This window comes from Typopeltis vanoorti, chromosome 15, assembly GCF_054136105.1.
Source record: "Typopeltis vanoorti isolate ZY-2024b chromosome 15, IOZ_Tvanoo_1.0, whole genome shotgun sequence".
Lineage (NCBI taxonomy): Eukaryota > Metazoa > Arthropoda > Arachnida > Uropygi > Thelyphonidae > Typopeltis > Typopeltis vanoorti.
This window is the reverse complement of record NC_143563.1, coordinates 93,222,176-93,241,079: the sequence shown is the minus strand read 5'-3', so window position 1 is coordinate 93,241,079 and position 18,904 is coordinate 93,222,176. Positions and strand designations below refer to the sequence as shown.

At 35.1% G+C, this 18,904-nt stretch overlaps 1 protein-coding gene across 1 annotated transcript in view; it reads left to right on the top strand.

The window, feature by feature from the left end:
* Positions 1 to 18,904, top strand: part of LOC150098986 (myc box-dependent-interacting protein 1-like) — a 221,285-nt gene that overhangs the window by 45,522 nt on the left and 156,859 nt on the right. Inside the window, exon 2 of the mRNA XM_090404553.1 lies at positions 4,847 to 4,927. Within this exon, the coding sequence (XP_090260679.1) occupies positions 4,847 to 4,927 (81 nt within the window). The remainder of the gene's footprint in view (positions 1 to 4,846; positions 4,928 to 18,904) is intronic.

Sequence of the window (18,904 nt, the reverse complement as noted above, 5' to 3'; positions counted from 1 at the left end):
AGCCAGGCAGAACACATTGCTGTCCTTGGCTGTATGTTATCTTAGTGTTGTAACAAAATAACTTAAGTAAGCATGTCAGTTAGACAGCAAGAGTACCACTTTCATGTATTTAAATATTATAGTATTAGAATCAGTATGTTAAAACAATCATTGAAGCTTTTTGAACTTTAAATTTATTTACCCCACCATCTTTTATCTTGCTTCTGAATTTCAGAAGTTTAATGAACTAATTTTCAACATCTCTATATTGCTGAATTAATCATTAGAATTTAAATCTTAAGTGATCAAGATTTTGTAACAAATTACATTTAACTAAATTCAATTTAACACCTTTTTAATTGGATCAGTTTAATTTTTTTTTTTTAAATTCAACTCCATTATACAAATATAATTCTTAGATAGTAAATAAATATGGAATAGTTATTTATTCAGTGGAAAAGTTATTACTCTGAAGTGCATTGGACTTCAGAGTAGTAAAAATAATAATAATAAGCAAAATTCAAAAGGTAGAACATACAATTACTTAAACGTTTATAGTAAGTGGGCATTGCTTCTGAAAACTTAAACTTGCCCATGAAAATTCTGAAGCAGAGTTTCCATGGGCATTTCTCCTCTGAATTGGCTACTGCCATTCCTCCACTTTCTTCTAACCATAGAAGAGCCAACATCTATACTCAGTCCAGTTTCAAACACACCAAACTAACTTCTCATCAGCTTCCTTCATTCCATCCACCTCTATTCTTTTTGAACAATCTTCCTCCATACTGTTTATACTGCTGAGTACAACTTCCCCACTCTTTAAGAAATATATCAATAGGCATCATTTTTCTCCTTAATCACTTGCCCACACATGGCATTGTAGTGTTATAGGTTCTTGTGACCTTCCATATGTGTGGTCAACATAAAAATAAATAAAAAATATTACAAAGAAATGTAATGCAAGCTAGAAGGATAACATCTGAATAGTTTAAACGTGAAAAGTAATATGGTTATTAAAATTAAATGGTTTTTTCATCCTGCATATCAGGTAAACCAGTCAGAAAACACAATTAACACCATTGTACTTGAATTAAGGGGATAAAAATCCCTTATTATTTTACAGCCAGTATGCAAAACTCTGTGATTGAAAACTACGATCTAAGAGTTTCATGCCGAAGAACTATCGGCGAATCCAAGCGTAAGTGAACACCTGGTAGTAGTACAACACCAAGGCAAAGGTGGAGCAAGCTCCCTCACTATCCTTGATATTTTCTCATAATGTAAAACACAGCTCCTAGGAGATGTAATGCTGCCTTACATTATGAGGAGAGGTCACTACCCAGACCGGTTTCAACCTTTTTTGAGGTCTCATCAGTGAGTAGATATATTTCTCCAACTGATTAGAGATCCCTTGACACTTCTGCGCATGTGAGAAAAAGGAGAATCCATTCTGATAATAGGGTAATCAATCTGTCTTCTGGGATGAGTTTGTTTATTATTACAGGTGGGAAAATTTAGCCTTTCTTTTACGAACATTGCTGTTTTTAAAGTGTAACTATTTTGCTTGTATAACAGTTGGGAAAATGTAAGTAGAGTATTATCAAAATTAAAAATGGTATAGCATAAAACAAAAATTTAACTAAGTTTATTTTTAAGAAAGTTTTCTATAAAATAAAAATAATTATACAGAAAAACAGAATTTTTTCAAATGAACTGAGATATTCTAAACTTACAGTTGAGAGAACTGAGACACTTTAATGTCCTAAACCGATTAATTATTTATGACTTGTTGCGACTCTTTTAACAAACCCCTGCAAAAAAATGTTGAAAAAAAAATACCATTGTCAAGTCTTTTTTAATCTTCAGAGTCATCTGAATCGGTGTCTGATTCACCATCACTTTCACTTAAACTAATCACCAAAGGTTCGCATAATTCTTCGATAATTCCATCTCTGTCCCAATACATATTTTCCAATGAGGTGACATGAGAGCAATATTTTCCACAGTTTTGAACCGTAATACTTTCAATCGCCTGTTCTGAAAGCTTAAAAAGTTTCGACATGTCAATAGCCCCAGTTATGTTGCGATGGCGAATGAAACTTTTCACTTCTGCACAAACATACTCAATAGCATTAATATCGCAATGATATGGTGGTAGCCTCAAAGCTAGAAATCCATGCTCTTTGAGCATCGTGTCGAATTTAAATAGTTTAGTTGTGGGCAAGTTTCTTTTGACCAAATTAAGCAATTCAATTTTTCACATGTCTGGGGAATGAGAAATGTTATTTGCAGAGAGCCAATCCATAAGAACTTGCTTCTTATTAGACCAATTTGGAACTTGGAACTTTGTTTAATCGAATAGAGTGATATGAAGCGTTATCAATTATAACAACATCATTTTTAGGAAGGCTTGGAATCAATTTTTCTTCTACCCACTTTTCGAAGATCGTAGAATTCATTTGCTCATGGTAATCTTCAGTAGTTGAATTGGCTCTGTATATTAAGTTTGAATTCAGTAAAAAAAAAAATAAAACATTTCTCCACCCGCACACGAAATTATTATGCGCCACAAGGCATTTTCGGTTTGTAGCATTCCACATTCTTCTTTAGGCTGCCAACATTTTCCATAAGTTAAATTACTATCAATCCAAGTTTCATCTAGATACACAATCATTCTTTTCTCCTCCCTGAAACATTATTGCTCTCAAATACTGCGTTCTAGATAAAAATAATGTCACTTCGCTCCATGATAAGTTTCCTTTTATTCTGGGCCTTTTTAAAACAAAATCGGATTTCATGAAGTATTTTCCTTAAAGTTTCTCTTTTCCAAAGAAAATTAATTTTTTCTTTAAGCACAGGAATCAATTTCGGAACAGTTGGCACTCTTTTCTCGACCACGTAAAATTCGTGAATAGTTCTTTATAACGTCTACATCAAAATCATTCAAAGCTACGGTTTCGATGGTTTTCTTTCTCTGACACTTTTTTAAGAGATTTAAATTTTGGCTTATCTTCACCTTTTGATTCCCTACGAATTTTTTTAACAGTCGACCCTGATACGCCCGCAACTGCACTTGCACGTTTTATGACTTGAGAAAGGGGAACAAGGAGACGGCTTTCTGACGATTCTTTTTTGCAGAATGTCAGCACATTCAACATTCTTTTGCAAGAGCTACTGAAACATTTAACAACAGAACTTGTTGACTGTACTGGATCCATCATACAAATTAATAATAAAAAAAAAATGCAAAAAGCGACAAAAAAAATCAAGCTAGTATTAGTACAGCGACAGACAAGAAAGCACGTGATTTCGCATGTTGGCAACTAATTCGTACATCCTTCATTTCTTTCTCTCCTTCAGCATGAATCGACTATTCTTGGCAAAATTCCAAGGAGAGACCTACAAATGGTGGGTGAACTATAGACTTGGATGATTTTTGAGGTCTCACCAGTGAGTAGGTAGACCTGGATGATATCAAAGTTTAAGTGAAAAGAACTTGCATACCTTCACTATACGAATGCCAGAAAGGTGTGCCCATATATTATAACTAAGATAAAAAGCCAAACTGCTATTTTTTCTGGCGAAGTTAATTAAATTAAGGGGATAAAAAGCCCTTATTATTTTACAGCCAGTATGCGAAACTCTGAGATCGAAAACTATGATCTAAGAGTTTCATGCCGAAGAACTATCGGCGAATCCAAGTGTAAGTGAACACCTGGTAGTACAATACGAAGGTAACTCGAAGCAAAGGGATAGTGAGGGAGCTTGCTCCACCTTTGCTTCGAGTTTGCCTTGGTGTTGAGAGTTACCAGGTGTTCACTTGCGCTTGGATTCGCCAATAGTTCTTCGGCATGAAACTCTTAGATTGTAGTTTTCGATCTCAGAGTTTTGCATACTGGCTGTAAAATAATAAGGGATTTTTATCCCCTTAATTTAATTAACTTCGCCAGAAAAAATAGCTGTTTGGCTTTTTACCATTGTACTTGATTTCTAATATTTCCATGCTGAAACTGCTGCATGTCTGTTAGAATTTAAATAATTTCTGCTGGAGATCATCTTCATTCTGTAATGACTACATCAGCATATACAACCAATTTTTTTTTTGTGATCTTCCTGTATGTAATCCTTGCTGTTCATTGTTAGGATTTAGTCTTGGTTCCAAGTCTTCTTTGATAACATTTTTAGGGTAGTTCATATTACTGGTATTGTAATGTTAACCTCCACTTGTTAGTGATGTCTTCTTCAAGATATGTTTAATTCAATTTCTCATGATTTCAATTATTTTCAATTATATATTTCTTTTGCCTTCACATTTTAGCATTTCATTATAAATTCTATCGATTCTTGCTGATTTTTTTTTTCAATTTTGAATGACTGATTTTATTAAATTATTATTTATTTCACTTTCCTCTTTTTTTTCACTAATATTTCTGACATTAATTCCTGTTTGCATTCATATAATTTAGTTAACATAGTTTATCACTGTTCTTGTTATGTGACTGGTATCTTTGTGTAAATATACCAGTCAGAAATTCTCCGCTAATTTTTGTAATGTGAATCTCTCTTCATTACTGATAATAGTAAAGGTGATTAATCATCACTGTATAAAATGAAGCCCATTATGATGATGAACAATGAAGTTTTTTTTCTTCTTCTTTCTTTCTCTTTTTTTTTTTTTTAAACCTAGGAAATGAAGTTAATGCTACAGCTCATTAATAGTTGCATATGGATTATTATTTTTACTATTATTTTAAACAGCAGTAAACAAAATATTGTTCATTTTTTTCAGTGGCTCTCTCTCTTTTTTTTTTTTTTTTTGAGTTAATGTACTTCAAGAAATATATGATAATTTGAAATTGTTTTTCAGCTGTTACAGAATTTGGGAAGAGCTGATAGAACAACCGATGAAATTTTCAATTACCATTTAAGTAACTTCAACAGACAGCAGGTAGGTAAAAAGGGTATATTTTTGTTATTCATAGCATAATGAAACATAGTTATGACTTTTTTTTTTTTTTTTTGCAATAAATGACCTTTTTGACAAGTGATTTTTGCACAGTGATGAGAAAAGATGCGAAGATAATGTACTGTGTAAAATACAAAGAATATATATTTTTCACCACATAGAATTTGAATGGAATTCAAACTGATAATTTACAGAAACATTATTCTTAATTCTCTCATCTTTTTTTTTTTCTCTTTTAATTATTTTATTTTGGTCAATTTCTTGGGGCAAAAGAAGCTTCCTTTTTAAGCGTATTTTAAGATACACTTATGTGCAATTTTTCAGCTCTAGCTCTAGGATTTTATTGAATTTCTGTATTTTTTATAATTACATAAGCATCTCCATGCTATTGATTTTGACAAAACACTTAAAAAATGTTAGTAATAAAGTATTTGGCAATAGATCAAGTGTATATGATTAAAATGTCTCTTAGTACAATTGTTGACAATGATCCTATTCTATAAGAATATATTACAAAACTGCAGCTTCCCCCTGCCACCTTCCTTTTTGTCTCCAGTTGTTTTTCCTTATTTGTTATGTTCAAATGATACTTGGAGTTTTCATAATTTTTTTTTATTTACACATGGTTATTTTTGGGTGCATTTTACAGTTTTGTCAATCCATCCATATGTATGTTCTGGATAGATTTGATTTATATTTGGTATTTTGAGTGTGTATTAAAATTTGTTATCTAAATTTGTTTCAGTAAGACCAATTTATTTTCAGACCTCCATGGAGGCAAGACTAGTTGCTGGAGGCCCACAATCTCTCACAAAAAGATCATGCCTTAAACCCATTCTGTTTTTGCACTCAACACACTCTCAAACAATGCATTCTGCTTGACACCCACTCTCCATGCAAAGAACCTGCTGCTCACACTCTCCTTCTGGCAATGCCCTTTTGTTCTACCTTTGTTTCCCCCCCCTCTTCTCTGTGAAAAATCTTCATATTAATCTAGTAACAACAGTTCACCAACTTATGTTACCAACATCACAATCATATCCCCCTCTCTTTCTACTCACATGGCTCTGCAATTAGCATTCCTTTAATTTTTCTTCATATCCCATATTCAGAGACCTGACACTGGCTTAGTGAATGTTCTCTGAACCCTCTAAGACATCTTCATCCCCTTGAAAGGTCCATATGTGATCTTATACAAGGGAACTGTAACCTCTTTACTTCTTCATGTAAAAGTTCTCAACATTATCATTATCCATTGTGATGTTTTCACAATTTTAGGAGTGTGATCCCTAAACTTTATATCTACAAGATCTTTCATCTCTTCCACCTCCTTTAAAAAATTTCCTGATCAGTTTGCTTGCCATCCTTGCCTACCAAATTTCAAACCTAACACTTCACAGCATTAAGTTAAACTGGTTGCTCTACTCAGTCTTTAAAGATCTTCCTATAGGTCACATCTGCTCTACTCCTCAGTTCTCAACTTTGCATATCTCCACTTTAGTCTGTCCCGGTGTCAATAATTAACATACAAGTTAACTTTTAACGGTCCCTTCCTATTTTGGGATACCTATCTAACAGCTAGCTTATTGTGTGTGTGTGTGTGGCAATTGACCTAAGGCCTTTGGAAAATCCAGGTATACAACTGTATATGCATCTTTCTTATCCATTGAATTTGTTACCTTGTTGTAGTATATAAGCTGATTGCTAAAACACGACTTCTCCTTAACAAACACTTGCAGACCATCATAGAGAATGCTGGTATTATCAACCCAGTTCTGAATTCTAGTCATCACCAATCCCTGACTGATTAACAAGAATCTCTCTCTCTCTCACACACACACACACACACATCCCCACTCACTTGCCCATTCACCCAATCTATTCACGTCCTCTTGCAAAGTTGTGGCATATGTTCTACTCCTGATTGTTCTCACCATTACATTATCTGCAGACAACTGCATATCGCCATTCAAACTTTTTCCCGGTATCAACGACATATAAGTAAAACAACAGTGATCCTAAAATGGATCCTTGAGACACATTACTAGCAACTTTCTCCTTCTGAGATGTATCCCCATATGGCTTGATGATACCTATCATACAGCCAGTCTCCAAACCAGCACATTAATCTACTATCCAGCCTCATCTGTTTCACTAATTATCAACTTGTCATGTGAACGCTGTCAAAAGGCTTTGCAAAATCCTGATATACCACTTTGTATGCGTCTCCCTTGTCTAATTCATTTGCCACTTTGTTATTATAAATAAGTTATAAGTACACTGCTAAAACACAATCTTCATTTAGCAAACCCATGCTGTATCAGATAGATACATTGTCAAGCCAGTTCTGAATCTTGGTCCTTTCTAACACTTTAACATCAGGTTTACTCAATTCTTTGTATTCCTCTTGCTCATTCACTATTTGTAGCTTCTCTTACTCAGTTCTGCACAATGCTACCTTCATGAAGATGAAATAACTTTTATGAATTGCTCATTTAACATCTCAAATATATCATCACTGATTATTCTACCATTTTCATTAATATCATTCTTCCTTCTACTCAGCACATACTGAAAGAACTTCTTTGGATTTTTTTTTTCCTCATTAGCAGACTGCCGCTCATATTGCAGTTTTGTTATATTTACCAAGTGTGGGTCGCCTTTCTTGCTGCTCTTTGTATTCCTCATGCAACTGATTATTACCACTAATCTCATGATGCCTCCATAATGCAGCCTTCTTCCAAATTGCTGCCTCACCTCTTCATTTATCTATTTCACACTTCCCTTATTTAACTTACTGGTCTTTGGAATGCATTCAATTCAGACATTGCCACTGCCATACACAGTTCCTGAGTAGGACCCAAGAATTATTGATATCTGTTCCATCCAATTTCCCCATTCCATGATATAGCTGCAAGCCCATCCCCTGAGTTTGTCATAATCACCAGTCTTCAAGTTTCACAGATGTCCTTATATGGCTCGGCCACTACCCAAGTGATCACCTCATGGTCACTTGCACCAGCTAGAGGAAGATTTGACACCTCGGTTTACAATAACATCCTCCGATGAGATGATCAAATTCGAGACCCTAGAGCCTCACATGCCTTCTGTTATGCTAAGGTAATTGTCCCTTAAAAACTGAAGAAACTTATTTTCTTTGCCTCAAGATGCTGTCTCTTCATTTCAATCTATATTATCATAATTGAAATCACCCTTTTATTTGCTAGACTAATTTGTCTATACATTACCTTCTCACAGCTCTCCATATTACCACTGTCCACCTCTACCTCATACCATGTCCCCTCAAAATCACTGCTGTCATTTGTTCCTTTCCACTTTCCATCTCCACTTTGGATGGACATAACTCCTATGTTGCCATTAACAGTACCAGCACTCCTTCCTTTCTGCCCTGTCTCTCTTGACAACCAACGTCATATTCTTCCAACATCTGTTCCTGTCAAAATGTCATCCTTGTTCAGCCGTGTCTCACTTACTCCAATAATTTTTAAGCAAATGAACTCTGAGCACAGCAATTTCATTCCCCTTATTTTGGATACGTCTGGTCTTCATAAACATATTAACTCATTCCTGGTTTTATAACAAATCCTACCAACACCACTGCTCAGATGTGACTCCTCTTCCCACCATTCTTGTACATCATCTATCCCGTGCCCTTTCCCAGACCTAAATGTTGTCTCACACATCTGCTTCTGTATTCAGCATCTAGACTTTGTATAGTGTTTCCCCTGTTCACTCTGACTCTCCATTTCCCTGTCTGTCTTGTGTTCCTTTGCTCTCACTCATGCTGCTCCTTCATTTACAAGCTGTTCTACTCTTTTTCCTGCTCTTTCATATTATTTCTTGTTTCATTAGATCTTCCATTCACTGCAGTCATTACTCTCTCTTGCAGCAACAATCTCTTAAGCTGACTTGCATCAAATCCATTTAAATATATTCTGTCTCTTATAAATCTAAATGTCTCAAATGCATTCTGCATATTCACAAAATGCACTAATTTCTCCTTGCACATAGTTCCTCTAGCACAACATTCATAATCCTAACTTTCCACCTCAATTAAGTTTTAAAAAATTGTCCTGGTTTTTAAAACTCTTTAAAGTACTCATAAATTTTAGAAGTGCAATTTACAGAAATCATTCATGTTTGGAGATTTATACAAAAAAAAAAAAAAAAAAGATAACAAAAATTATCATTTTAAAAAATGTGTAAACTAGCAGTAACAAGCATAATTGCTATTTTCCTTTTACTTTAAAATATTTATACAGTATTGATAAGTCACATATTCCTTTTCATTACATTTCAGATTGTTGTCTTGGTACATAAAACAAATAATTTATCTCCAGACCCTCCATAGCTCATTTGGTATTGATGATGCTGTTTGGTCAGTAATACCTGAATCCAGGTTTATGAGGTTTTCAGTCAAAGATAAGTGAGTCAGTCCTGTGTGGAGGTGGCAGGGTTTTGTTTCTGGAAACTCAGGCTCTTTTCATCTCCTACAAAACAAACAAACTGGCCAGAAAAATAATGCAATTAATAGACATACACTTGCCTCATAGCTGTAGTTGCTTGAGCAATAACTCCAGATAGTCTCCAAAGCCACCATAGCGATAATTTGCTATATATGAAAAATGACACAATCTGTAATAAGAAGTTTGTTGAAATTAATTCCTGTCATCTGATTTACTTCCTCATCAGTTTCCTGATGTGTACCCTGAAGGGATGTTGAGGTTACTGCACTACATGATTAAGTTTACATTATTATTAATCTCCTAGCGACAATTTTCCTCCAAATCAATCTATTACTTGTGGGCACTCCAGTATTGTCCTATATAACATTCCATGCTCCTAAAGCACTTCTGACTGAATCAATCCACCTAGACTTTAGTTTTCCTCTGGGTCTCTTTCCTGCCATCTTAGCATCAAACACCTGTGTTGCTAACCTTTCCTCACCCGTTCTATTTAAGTTGCCATACCACCTTAGATTAGCGCTGGTAACACATTCTTGAATGCTAATAATGTCAAGTTTCATTTTTAATATGATTCTGCAGTTGATGCCATTGGTTCATTCCCCTAATTTTTCTCATAACCCTCATATCTGTGATCTCTAGTCTTTGATCAAGTGCTTTATTTCTACTCTCAGATCAATAACTTAAAACAATTTGAACACTGTCTTGTATGCTGCTAGTTTGGGGTTTTGACTGATTTCTCACTTATTCCATATAATTTATTCAGCTGACTTCCTACCATATCAGCTTTACTAATTCTGTTGTCTATTTCTATATTTAATTTTCAGTCTTCATTAAAAATTGTGCCTAAATAGGTGAAATGTTTTACTTGTTCTATAGGTTCACCATTCAGGATACATTTGAGGTTTTCAATGTTCCTGCCTATTTTTGTTGTGAGCACTCCACATATTTCTTTGTCTTTTTATTACTAATTTTCATACCAAATTTATGATGCACACCAATTACTCAATTTAGTCAAGGAATCCTGGAGACTTGCACTAGATGTGTTTAGGAGTACAGCATCATCATCATCTACATAAAGCAAAGAGCTAAGTTGGACATCTCCAATTCTAATATCAGACTTGATGCCACTTTCTTTAATAATGTGATCTATATAGATGATGAATAATATTGGTGATAATGTGCATCCTTGTCTTACCCCTGATTTTACATCAAATCATTTTCCTATATTTCCTTCAATTCTAACTACTGACTGACAACTAGATTATGTATTGCTCTGTATAATGTTCCATTCATTCCATATAATTGTAGTGCTTTGAAAAGGTTTTCTCTGGACACCTTGTCATATGTCTTTTCCAGATCTACAAAACTTAAGTACAAATCCTTGTCATATTCCCATGATTTCTCAATTGTTTGTCTTAAAGTGAAAATCTGATCTTGACAACCTCTGTTTGGCTTTGAAACCTGCTTGTTCTTCTCCAGGTTTCTCTTCCACAAACTTTTTCAACCTCTTTTCAAATATGCTTGCATAAATTTTACCTGGAACACTTAGTAGAGAAATTACTCTGTAATTTTGTAATGCATTCAATTTTATTCCCTTTTTTATAGATGGATTCTATGAGAGCTCTACTCTGATCATTGGTAATTCGACCTTCTGACCAGGCCCTCTGAATCATGCAGTGTAGCCACTGCAAAACTTTTATATCTCCATACTTCAGATTTTCTGGTCAGATATCATCTACTCCATCTGTCGTCCCATATTTCAAGTTTTTGATGGCTTTTTCTACCTCAATTGTTGATGTTTACTCCGCTTTGTATTCCTCTTGAAAATTTTCTAGTATAGTTCTATCACTGCTTGGTTTGTTTAACAGTCTTTTCAAAGTAATTACTCCAGACATCTAGAATATTCTTATCTTATTTTCATGTCACCTTTATCATCTTTGATTCCTTTTATAGTACTCTTTACTCCGTTTCTAAGCTTCTTCAATAGCCTCTAGAACATTTTGCTAACTTACTGATATTTATTTTTTATATTCTTACCAAAATCTTCCCATGACTTTTGTTTAGCTACTTTTACACAGCTTAGATCTCTTGCATTTTTCTTGGTATTCTTTTAGGGCATCTGCCAACTTATTTACTAGGAACTTATGGTATGCTTGCTTCTTTAACTTTTTGTGTCCACCATGGTGTTCTTATTTTTCTATCCTTGTAGACAACTTCACCACATATCTCCCTAGTTGATTAAATATCTTCTTCAAAATTTACTGCTGAGACCTTAAGGTTTGGTTCTTGTTTTCAGTTTGTTTCATTTTTTCTTCAAAAATGTTTCTATAGTTGAGTCTACAGTTTACTTGTAAAAGCTGCTGAACTTAAATTATTTTTAAAATTTTCTTACATGCTGTTCTTTTTAATGTGATATCCATTTTAATCCTGCTTAGTACTGGTCACTTCCAGTTTCAAATCCTCTGTACACTCTTGTATCCTGAATGAACATGAATGATATAATTATCAATGATGAATGAGGCTACTACTACTTCTATTTGTAAATCAGATTTACAAATAGAAGAAATTTCTAATATTTTAGATATAATATTTAATATTTCTAATATTATTAAATTCATCTTCCAGCTCTGGTTTGATTCTTAATTCTTTGAATTCACAGTCAGTAATGAGTATAAAATCATATAAAAAATGGCAAAAATTAATTTACTATAGTAAATGAGTACAAAGTTATAAAAGAAAGAAGATACTTATGACATTACATTTAAAAGCCATTAGCTTGGACATTTAAAAGAATGTGTGACAAAATATTTTAGCAAATGTTAATGGTACAGAACATGGATGAAGATGGAGAAAAAATTTGTTCGGAGCAAGACTGAAGTGACTAGCTGCTTCTGCACATCTTTTAATAAACTTGGACAAGGGGAATTATTGCTTTTGATTCTGATGAACAGCAGTTATATCTGTGAGAAAAGTAGCAGAAATTGAACTTCTGAAAGAGTGGACTGAATTAATATGACATAATACACTGATATTGAGGATTTTGTTTGGATATACACTGACTTTAAAAACTCTGACTACTTCTTGTCACAGTAGATAGAAATACATCATCATCATCAAATTCCTGCCATGTACCCTCAAGGGGTGTACAGGATATGACAGTACTACATGAAAAAATTACATCATTACTAACTTCCTATCTACAATTTTCCTCCAAATCAGTCTGTTACTTGTCAAGACTCCAACATTATCAGATCTTATATTTCTATCGTCTAAGGCACTTTGTACCGTATCAATCCACCTATATCTTGGTCTTCCTCTGGGTCGTTTTCCTGCCAACCTGGCAGAGAACACTTGTTTTGCTAATCTTTCCTCTCCCATTCTATTTAAGTGACCATACCATCTGAGATTAGCTCTGCTAACGCATTCCTGGATGCTGACAATGTCAAGTTCTTTCCTAATATCCTCATTTTTAATATGATATTGCCATTGATGCCATCTGTTCACGCCTCTAATCTTTCTCAGGACTCTCATATCTGCAGTCTCTAGTCTTTGGTCAAGTGTTTTACTTCTGACCCAGCTCTCAGATCCATAAGTTAAAACTGGTTTGAACACTGTCTTGTATACAGCTAATTTAGTGTTCCAACTAATTTCTTTCTTATTCCATATGAATTTATTCAATTGACTTCCCACGATACCAGCTTTGCTGATTCTGTTGTCTATTTCTATATTTAGTTTACCATCTTCAGTAAAAATTGTGCCTAAGTAGCTGAAATGTTTTACTTGTTCCACAGGTTCTCCATTCACAACACAGTTGACATTTTCAATGATTCTGCCTATTTTCATTGTCTTTGTCTTTTTATTGCTGACCTTCATACCATATCTATTACAACAGCTATTCAATTTAGTCAGAGAATCTTGCAGACTTGTAGCGGATTTATTTAGAAGTATAACATCATCCGCATAAAGCAAAGAGCTGACATTAACATCTCCAATTTTGATATCAGGTTTAATACCACATTCCTTCATAATGTGATCCATATAGATAATGAATAACAGAGGGGATAATGTACATCCTTGTCTCACACCAGATTTAACATTAAACCATCTTCCTGTACTTCCTTCAATTCTAACTGCTGACTCACAACTCAAAGACTAAGTATTGCTTGATATAATGCCCCATCGACACCATATAACTGCAGCGTATTGAATAGCTTCTCTCTTGGCACCTTGTCATATGCCTTTTCCAAATCGACAAAACTTAAATACAGATCTTTGTTATATTCCCATGCTTTCTCGACTATTTGTCGTAAAGTGAAGATCTGATCCTGACAGCCTCTATTTGGCCTGAATCCAGCTTGTTCTTCACCAAGCTTTTCTTCCACAATTCTTCTCAACTGTTTCTCAAGTATACTTGCATAGATCTTGCCAGGAACACTCAGTAGGGAAATACCTCTGTAATTCTCACATTCAGTTTTATTTCCCTTTTTATATATGGGTACTATGAGAGCTCTACTCCAATCATCGGGAATTCGTCCCTCTGTCCAGGCTTTCTGAACTATGCAGTGCAGCCACTGTAAGACTCTTATACCACCATACTTCAGCATTTCTGGTCGAATATCATCTACTCCTGCTGCCTTCCACATTTCAAGCCTTTGACGGCTTTTTCTACTTGAAGTATGGATATGTATTCCTGACTGCATGCTTGGTCAGTGTTTTTTATCACTGTGCTGTCATCACTGCTTGTTTCATTTAGCAGTTTTTCAAAGTAATTACTCCATACTTCAAGGATATCTTTTTCTCCTGTTTTCATTTCACCTTTATCATCTCTAATTCCTTTTACAGCACTCTTTCCTCCATTCCTAAGCTTCTTCAACAACCTCCAGAATATTTTGCCACCTTCTTGATATTTATTTTCTATATTCTTGCCAAAGTCCTCCCATGACTTTTGTTTAGCTAGTTTTACACACTGTTTAGCTTTCTTACATTTGTCTCTGTATTCTGTAAGAGTAAAAGCTGACTTATTTGCCAGGAACTTTTGATATGCTTTCTTCTTTTCCTTCACTGCCTCTTTAACTTCCTGTGTCCACCAGGGAGTTCTGATTTTTTTATCTTTGCACACAACCTCACCACATGCCTCTCTGGCAGAATCAATCAATGTTTCCTTCAGAGTTTGCCACTGAATCTCCAAGGTTTGATTCCTGTTCTCAAACTCTTTCATTTTCTTTTCAATAATATTTCTGTATTTTAGTCTACAGTTTACATCTGAGAGCTGCTCAACTTTTATTCACTTTAAAACTTTCTTACATGTTATTCTTTACAATATGAAATTCAATTTTATCCTGCTCAAGACTAAATAGTGATCACTTCCAATTTCAAATCCTCTGTACACTCTGGTGTCCTGCACCAGGGAGAAAACATCACTATCAACAATAACATAGTCAATGAGACTTTTCTTATTCCTTGCCTCTTCTCTCCATGTGAATTTGTGCACATTTTTATGTTGGAACATGGTGTTAGTAATAACCAGTCCATGTCCTGAGCAGAAATCCAACAGATATTTGCCATTATTATTAGCTTTGCTCTTTTCTCCAAATTTTCCCAAAATATTTTTGTATGTCTCACAATCATTTCCTACTCTACTATTTAGATCCCCAACAAGGACCAACTTTTCCTTTTTCATTGTGTCAGTTGCTTTTTCTAAAGCCTCAAAAAATTCCTCCACTTCTACCTTAGTAGAACCTTCTGTGGGACCATAGGCACAAATAAGTCTCATTGTCCAGTTCCCCATTCTCATATTTGCCCACATTACTCTACTTGAGACTGACTGCCATTCAAGATTAGCCTCGTATTTTGTGTTGAATACTATGGCTACTCCTTCTTTTCCTTGATTGTTATTGCCTGAATATAACATTTTGTATTTATTGCTCAGAAAGATCTCACCAGTTTTGGTCTTTTTTGTTTCAGTCACCCCTATTATGTCGATCTGGTACTTATCTAATTCCTCAGCTAGCTCCATTTCTTTGCCATTCAGGCTTCTTACGTTGATAGTACCGATCTTTAACTCTGGTGATGTTGAGTTGGGGTTTGTTTTCAGATTTGTTCCAGTAGCTGACTTTTCGCTGTTTGCCCTGGTTCCCTGGCGAAAACAACGGGGGCCTTGTTTAACCAGGCGACGCCCCAGCCGGCATGAAATTTTGTCATGTTGTACCATCATTTTTTATTTTGGTTTAACCAGTAAGAATACAATTTGGTCGGCTAAATCCCAAATTGCCAGCCCATCCTCGTTCGTTCAGTATCAAAGTAGATACCCAACAGGGTGCACCACGAGAAGGTGAGGATTGGACATTAGGTCAGAAGCCCTGGTCGGTTCTCCGCATTCCTTTAAAGGCTATGTGGAGGTCTCCTCTCAGTTATACAGCTTTGACCCTTAAACACCCCGATAGAAATACATTAAATTATTATTAAATATGTACTCTGAACAGATGCATAGGACAGTGATAGACTAACACATCATCATCAAATTCCTGACGTGTACCCTCAAGGTGTGTACAGGATATGACAATATACTACATGAAAAATTTACATCATTACTAACTTCCTATCTACAATTTTCCTCCAAATCAGTCTGTTACTTGTGAAGACTCCAACATTACCAGATCTTATATTTCTATCGTCTAAGACACTTTGTACCATATCAATCCATGTATATCTTGGTCTTGCTCTGGATCGTTTTCCTGCCGACCTGGCAGAGAACACTTATTTTGCTAATCTTTCCTCGCCCATTCTGTTTAAGTGACCTTACCACCTGAGATTAGCTCTGCTAATGCATTCCTGGATGCTGATAATGTCAAGTTCTTTCCTAATATCCTCGTTTTTAATATGATATTGCCATTGATGCCATCTGTTCATGCCTCTAATCTTTCTCAGGACTCTCATATCTGCGGTCTCTAGTGTTTGGTCAAGTGTTTTACTTCTGACCCAGCTCTCAAATCCATAAGTTAAAACTGGTTTGAACACTGTTTTGTATACAGCTAATTTAGTATTTTGGATAATTTCTCTCTTATTCCATATAGATTGATTCAGTTGACTTCCTACCATACCAGCTTTGTTGATTCTGTTGTCTATTTCCATATTTAATTTACCGTCTTCAGTAAAAATCGTGCTAAAGTAGCCCCAAATATTTTACTTGTTCCACAGATTCCCCGCTCACAACGCAGTTGACATTTTCAATGATTCTACCTATTTTCATTGTCTTTGTCTTTTTATTATTATTATTATTATTTGTCATCTCTGGGGAGTCTGATGACTCATCGAGGGCGGACATCTACTCTACAACTCTACTTCCACTACACCAACGCCATTTATCGCCGACCACCACCACTAGTATTTCCACAGACAATCGCAAACATCCATGGCCACAGCAGGATTCGAACCCAAAGCCTCTTGACTGGAGAGTGGACCTTCATATCATATCTATATTGCTGACCTTCATACCATATCTATTACAACAGTTATTCAATTTAGTCAGGGAATCTTGCAAACTTGTAGCAGATTTATTTAGAAGTATAACATCGTCCGCATAAAGCAGAGAGCTGACATTAACATCTCCAATTCTGATATTGTGTTTAATACCACTTTCCTTCATAATGTGATCAATATAGATAATGAATAACAGAGGGGGTGATAACGTATATCCTTGTCACACACCAGATTTAACATTAAACCATCTTCCTGTACTTCCTTCAATTCTAACTGCTGACTTACAACTCAAATAAAGACTAAGTATTGCTTGATATAATGCCCCATTGACACCATATAATGTAGAATGTTGAATAGCTTCTCTCTTGGCACCTTGTCATATGCCTTTTCCAGATCGACAAAACTTAAATACAGATCTCTGTTATATTCCCATGCTTTCTCGACTATTTGTTGTAAAGTGAAGATCTGATCCTGACAGCCTCTATTTGTCATGAGTCCAGCTTGTTCTTCACCAAGCTTTATTTCCACAATTCTTCTCAACCGTTTCTTAAGTATGCTAACATAAATCTTGCCAGTAACACTCCTTAGGGATATACCTCTGTAATTTTCACATCCAGTTTTATTTCCCTTTTTATATATGGGTACTATGAGAGCTCTACTCCAATCATCAGGAATTTGTCTCTCTGTCCAGGCTTTCTGAACTATGCAGTGAAGCCACTGTAAGACTTTTATACCACCATACTTCAGTATTTCTGGTCGAATAGCATCTACTCCTGCTGCCTTTCCACATTTCAAGCCCTTAATGGCTTTTTCTACTTCAAGTATGGATATGTATTCCTGACTGCATACCTGGTCAGTGTTTTTTATCACTGTGCAGTCAATCACTGCTTGTTTCATTTAGCAAATTTTCAAAGTAATTACTCTATACTTCCAGGATATCTTTTTCTTCAGTTTTCATTTCACCTTTATCATCTCTAACTCCTTTTTACAGCACTCTTTCCTCCATTCCTAAGCTTCAACAACCTCCAGAATATTTTACCACCTTCTTGATATTTATTTTCTATGTTCTTGCCAAAGTCCTCCCATGACTTTTTTTTAGCTAGTTTTACACACTGTTTAGCTTTCTTGCATTTGTCTCTGTATTCTCTAAGAGCACAAGCTGACTTATTTGACAGGAACTATTGATATGCTTTCTTCTTTTCTTTCACTGCCTCTTTAACTTCCTTTGTCCACCATGGAGTTCTACTTTTTCTATCCTTGCAGACAACTTCACTACGTGCCTCTCTAGCTGAATCAATCAGGGTTTTCTTTAATGCTTGCCACTGAATCTCCAAGGTTTGGTTCCTGTTCTCAAACTCTTTCATTTTTTCTTCAATAATCTTTGTGTATTTTAGTCTACAGTTCACATCTGAGAGCTGCTTAACTTTTATTCTCTTTAAAACTTTCTTACAGGTTATTCTTTCCAATATGAAATTCAATTTTATCCTACTCAAGACTAAATAGTGATCACTTTCAATTTCAAATCCTCTGTACATGCTGGTGTCCTGCACCAGGGAGAAAACATCACTATCAACAATAACATAGTCAATGAGACTTTTCTTATTCCTTGCTTCTTCTCTCCATGTGAATTTGTGCACATTTTTATGTTGGAACATGGTGTTAGTAGTAACAGGTTCATGTCCTGAGCAGGCATCCAACACATATTTGCCATTCTTTTTAGCTTTGTTCTTTTCTCCAAAATTTCCCCAAATATATATTTGTATGTCTGACAATCATTTCCTACTCTGCTATTTAGATCCCCAACAAGGACCAACTTTTCCTTTTTCGTTGTGTCAGATGCTTTCTCTAAAGCTTCAAAAAAATTCCTCCACTTCCACTTTAGTCGAACCTTCTCTGGGACCATAGGCACAAATAAGTCTCGTTGTCCATTTCCCCATTCTGATATTTGCACACATCACTCTACTTGAGACTGCTTGCCATTCAAGAAGATTAG